At 38.0% G+C, this 5,568-nt stretch overlaps 1 protein-coding gene across 1 annotated transcript; it reads left to right on the top strand.

The window, feature by feature from the left end:
- The first annotated feature begins 1,026 nt into the window (after positions 1-1,026).
- Positions 1,027-3,304, top strand: LOC117734745 (zona pellucida sperm-binding protein 3-like). Its single transcript, XM_034539010.1, is given in 11 exon segments — positions 1,027-1,256; positions 1,258-1,396; positions 1,467-1,582; positions 1,666-1,769; positions 1,839-2,010; positions 2,215-2,332; positions 2,408-2,490; positions 2,569-2,714; positions 2,798-2,956; positions 3,058-3,162; positions 3,198-3,304. Coding segments are annotated over 11 exon segments (1,479 nt in total).
- The last annotated feature ends 2,264 nt before the right edge of the window (positions 3,305-5,568 follow it).

The raw sequence follows: 5,568 nt of genomic DNA, 5'->3' as shown, positions 1-5,568 counted from the left end.
TTAGAGAGAAGGAACTGAAACACAAAAGAGAGCACACCAGCAGGCCCGCTTTGGAACGCCCTGTCCAGAAATTAGTATTATTGCTAGAAGCTGTTTAAGCACTATGCAGTAGAAGAAATGTGATAACGTTTTCTGTGTGGTATAGCTTATACATTCAAAGTGTTATTCTGTAAGTGGAAATTGTGTGTTTTTTTAAGGTTTGCATTTTGTAAAACACTATAATTTGGTGGGAGTGTAAATAAGCCCATGGAAAGTTTATTGTTTTGTTTTTATTGCCTGCATTGTATTTGCCTTATTGCCTTTGACGTATGTATAGTTATTGTATTGTTTGAAGAATTTATAGAGGCTTTATGCTACTTCCTCTCTAATAGTTAAATAAGACTTTTATTTTGTAAAGGTTAAAAGAAAACAAAGTTTTGTTTTACGTTCGAATGCAAACTTGACTACGGCTACGGAAAGTGTAATAGTTTAATGGACCCGTATGAGGCTAAAGCTCTTACGGTGGTGATTGTTTACACGTTTAAATAATGTATTATAAAGAACACTCTTATATTTCTTTGTGTCAACAGTCTTTTATTACATAGGTTTGAACGTATTGATCAAGACTTAGACTTGAACCAACTCTTCTGCTTTGATCCTGGTTAAATTTCTATAACAACACCTGAGTCCAATCGTCCACTAATCAGTCTGTAATTGGTTTCAAACCTTCTAAGACTCAAGACCAAAGTTTGTGTTACTGTTACACATATTTTAAATTCCAAAGAAACAAGCAATAGAGCTAATATGTGTAAGATATTGAAACCGATTCAAATATTGTTGAATCCCCGTCAACTTCATCAAACCTTGGTCTAGAGTCTTAGAGGGTGTAAAACCAATTACAGGCTGATTAGTGGATGATTAGACTCAGGTGAGCAGTGCTGCTTTGATGAGGCTGATTGTCTGAATATGAAGTAAGAAATGCTTCACTATTAAGGTCAGACAGGAGGACAGTTTGCAGTCTGAACCAGTTTGCTGTTCTTCAGTGCTATGAAGAACTTGTGTTTTTTGGTTCACCTCCTAGTTGGACTGTGCTTCAGGTCATATTCTGCTTTTCCGCCCCAAGATTACACTCAACATGCTTCAATTCAAAGTCCTCGGATCACAGGAAGCTCCCAACACACTCGGCAAGAAAAGGCTCCAGCCGAGGAACAAGAACAGGTGAATGCGGTCAGAGTGACCTGCCATCCAGACTCCTTGGAGATTATTATTAAAGCTGACATTTGAAGTTGGAGCACCTGTTAATGGCGACGCATTACGCCTTGGAGTGGAGCACAATGACTACTGTAGAGCTACAACGTCTTCAAGAGATGAGTACAGAATCCTTGTTGGACTCGTGGACTGCGGCACCAAACAAAAGGTAATGATTCATTTATTTCAATTAATGTATTATCCACTATACTAGTTTTAAATGCATCTACTCTCTTCAGATGACTGAAGACACACTGGTCTACACAAACCTGCTCGTATACTCTCCTGTGGCCTCTCCAGATGGGGTGGTTAGAATGGATGAGGCTGTAATTCCAATTGCGTGGCATTATGAAAGGTCTGTCTTTTAAAGCTCATCTCTTTAAAGCGCTCTAGACCCTGTCTCACCATTTTATTTTAAATGCTTTTTCTGTTTCTTAGGAAGTACAGTTTGTCCAGTTCTTCACTCATGCCCACCTGGATTCCCTTCATGGCTACACAAGCTGCAGTGGAAACTTTGGAGTTTGACTTGAGCATTATGACAAGTAGGTTTCGTTAATTTCTCATGGTTTGACTTATTTTCCATCAATATTTATATTTTTTAATTTGTGCAGATGACTGGCTTTATCGAAACTCTAATGTGTTTTACCTCGGCGAGCCCATCGGTATCCAAGCCTCAGTCAGAGTTGGACATCACGCGGGGCTCCGAGTGTTTGTGAGCAGCTGTGTGGCGACACTTTACCCAGATGTAGCCTCTGAGCCGAGATACGTCTTTGTTGAAAATGGGTAAGCACTTGGAAGATAGCTGCACTGTGTGAAGCCTCTTATGGCTCCATAGAACTATGTGTGAAGTCTGATATATTGCCTCAAGTGATGTCATGTTCATCGGTGTCAGTTGAATCTGAAGACAACAAATTAGAAAATACATTTAGGTATCGAAGGGAAGATTAGCCACTTCTGGAAGAACAGAATGTTCCCTTCTCTTCACAGGTGCTTGGTTGACTCTGAGCTTCCAGGTTCTCGGTCTCACTTCTTATCCAGGACACAGGATGACAAGCTCCACTTGACCATTGATGCCTTTAAATTTCATAATGAGGATAGAGGGGAAGTGTGGCTCTACTTTAACGTGCTCATATTTACACATGTAGATTGTTTTCACACACATACTTTTTTCCTCTCACAGCTCTACATCACATGTCACCTGAACGCTGTACTTGCAAATGATGCAGAGGCACCAAATAAGGCATGCAGTTTTGAAAATGACAGGTAAGTGAGATCAACCCGAAATGTCTATCAAATGCAGAGTAAATGAGGGTGCGTGTGACTATTTTAATTTCTTTTCAGATGGAGGTCAGCTAATGGTAATGACTATTTATGTGGCTATTGTCAAAGTCACGATGAGCCCAGCAGCCCTGGCAAGTTTGGTCCTTGTGGGTTTCAGAAGCCAGATGAACCTGAACTGTTTTGGAGTGGACTTGGGACCAATAAAGGTTGGGTTTCTTATAGAACGTTGTATAATGGGAACATGCAATGTCAGGCTTCACACAAGGTTTTGGGACTTGTAATTATTTAGTGTGGGAAAAGGAGGCAAGAGTGGGTCCGATGATTGTCTTGCCAGCCAAGCAGAACAGTGGGCCTATACCTGTGGAGGAGCTTCCTTCTAGTCTGAATGAAAATGGCAGTCCTTCACTGTTTGGCAGCCAGTGGCGACGTGGAATAAACAACAAAAAGGGTGAGTTGACTTTTTATTTTGGGCCCATATGTTAAATGTTGTTAAAGCACTTCGTGCTCTGCAAAGAAATATCTTAGAGGTAAATTATAATGTTCTTCTAGACGAGAAGGGACTCCTTTCTGGTTCACAATATACACCAGACGAGGTGGTTCAGACTTCAGATTCTAAGCAGAATCAAGATGAAAATGATGAAACCGTTCTAGAAGGTACATATAGCAATTAAAATCACCTCTACTTACAGATGGGGATGGTGTGAAAGTATCTGCCCTTCTAGAAAAGGAATCTCCCGAGGTTGACTTGGAATTAAAAGGAGCAGCGCTGGATGAAGACAGAAATCAACCGTCCTAAGTTCTGTGTGTTCTTTTTGATAACAGACAGTGTACTAGCTGTTTTCTTTTTATCTGGGACCATGAAGATTGGTTTGAAGCGGCATCCTTGTAAACTCTTAAAAGGTTTTTGAAAGACTGATCAACAAGATAGGCTTGCTGTCATATTGTAAGAAAAAGAGAGAAGAGCAGCTCTTAAGTTTTGTAATTATTGAAATGTCCAAAAGCATCCTGTCTGAAGAGTTCTTTTGTTTACAACAAATGTATGTTTGGTTAAACAAAATAATTGTTTTCACTCTGGGCAAATAAACTAGATTTTACAAAGCCACAACAGCAACTGTCCTTAAATTAGTAAAACACAACAGCAAAGAGGAATCAGCTGGCCCATGTCATCCATTCTTGAACTTCTTCTCCGTTTTGCCAAACTCAACCTGCGTCTATTGACGATGGTGAGTGCACTGCCCTCATATTGACTAACAGCATCTAGCTACATCTAGTAGCACCAAGCTAGACAAAATAGCATTGTATTACTTCAGGTTAAATCATTACAAAATATGGTTTAATAGAGGCCAGTGTAGTCATTCACTTTGGCCACGAGGAAAATATGATGAATGGAGCCTATATGAATTTTGATGTGGGTTAAACTGGTTTTCACAACAGAAAATGGTTCTCAAAACTCGTTATTTGTACCACCTGTGTATAATAAATGAATATATTAGAGTGGAATAATGCATTGATTGTAAAGATGTTTCAGGTCATTATAAAAGGTATTGTACTATATTCAATTTCTCTAATGGATCCCCTGAAATGCTGTACACTACCTTTTTAACCGCATTTACTATTTAAATGACTGCAGTTTCCCACTGTGAACCCTTGACTGTCAAGATCACTGGCCAAGGCAGATGCAACATTTCCAGTGATGACTATTAAAATTAAAGTCAGTTGTCATTAGATTTCAAAGGAAACCACATTTTAACATTTAGTATGCCGCCATCAGTAATTCAAGTTAGGCTGAAAATAAATGCATAAACTATACATTTCTGACCAGCTAAACTGAAGGAAGCACAGTAGAAAAATGGGGTTTCCTCTGAGTTTTGACATGTGCAAGGATTATTTACTGTGCAGCTGTTCAAAATGTTTTACCTTGGATGACTTATTGCATTATCCCTCTAAAATAATTATTTCTATTGAGAGCCTCCTAATACAATATTGTTAGTATAACAAGGAGTAACTGGTTAATGTTTCCAAATGCATTAAAACATTGAGAATATGGTACAGCATCACAAAGACAGTGTTTATGAACTGGTTTATTGAAGGACAATTGGCAAAACACAAATCACAAAATAAATCTAGTAGAGTGCTTCAAGGGACAGATCCTAAAACACATTTATAATTCAGCTTCAGTTTTTCACATAAGCGGTCACGTACCATCCTACACTGTAAAATGTAATAAGTTGACTTTACTTAAAAAACGTGAGGAAACCGATTGCCCCAACATTTCTAAGTAAAGTAGCTCAATCATTTTAAGTTCTTAAAACTGAAAAAACTGAGTTTAGGCAACTCATGTAATTGCAGTAAACATTAGTATAGTTAACTCAAAATTATTAATTAGTTTAACTTTAACTTTCAAATGTAAATTCAGACAACTTAAAATCTTTAATTATGTTGACAATAAATAGTCAGTTCAGATAACTTAAAGATCCAAGTTATATTAAGTAAGCGGTACTAATAAGAAAGAGTTATCTTTACTAGTCCAAGCGTCCACATTACTAGGAAATAATGAGGAAACCGATTGCCTTAAAATTCTCAAGTAAGCTGAACTATTATTCTTAAGTAAGCTGAACTACAACTAGTATAAGCTGTTGAAACAAAGATAGAGAACAGTTATAATGGAAGACAACGTTTATTTATAAGAAAAACAAATGTATTTTTGAGTTTTTGTCCTCACACATTTTCTTAAGATCAAACAACGTGCTTTAAATGCTTGACGTGTTGCCAGATTAAGTTTTGGAACACAGACTATGATAAACACAGTTTTGGCATTTGCAAAATTCCACTACAGAAAACCTGGCATGTCACATACCATGCACAGATGGACAGATGAATAGATGTCATGTGTACAAATAAACAGCATTACAGAGTTACAACACATTCAATGAATATGACAGAATGTATGAACGGACCTCCACAATCCATATTGTAATAAGTCCGATGAGTAGGCACATGGCATGTGGAAGATTGTCATGGTCACCCATCACTACTGTTCCGTCCTAAATGATGGCAGTA

The sequence above is a fragment of the Cyclopterus lumpus genome, chromosome 8 (genome assembly GCF_009769545.1).
Source record: "Cyclopterus lumpus isolate fCycLum1 chromosome 8, fCycLum1.pri, whole genome shotgun sequence".
Lineage (NCBI taxonomy): Eukaryota > Metazoa > Chordata > Actinopteri > Perciformes > Cyclopteridae > Cyclopterus > Cyclopterus lumpus.
Note: the sequence above shows the minus strand (reverse complement) of the source record. Positions and strands in the feature narration are given on the sequence as shown.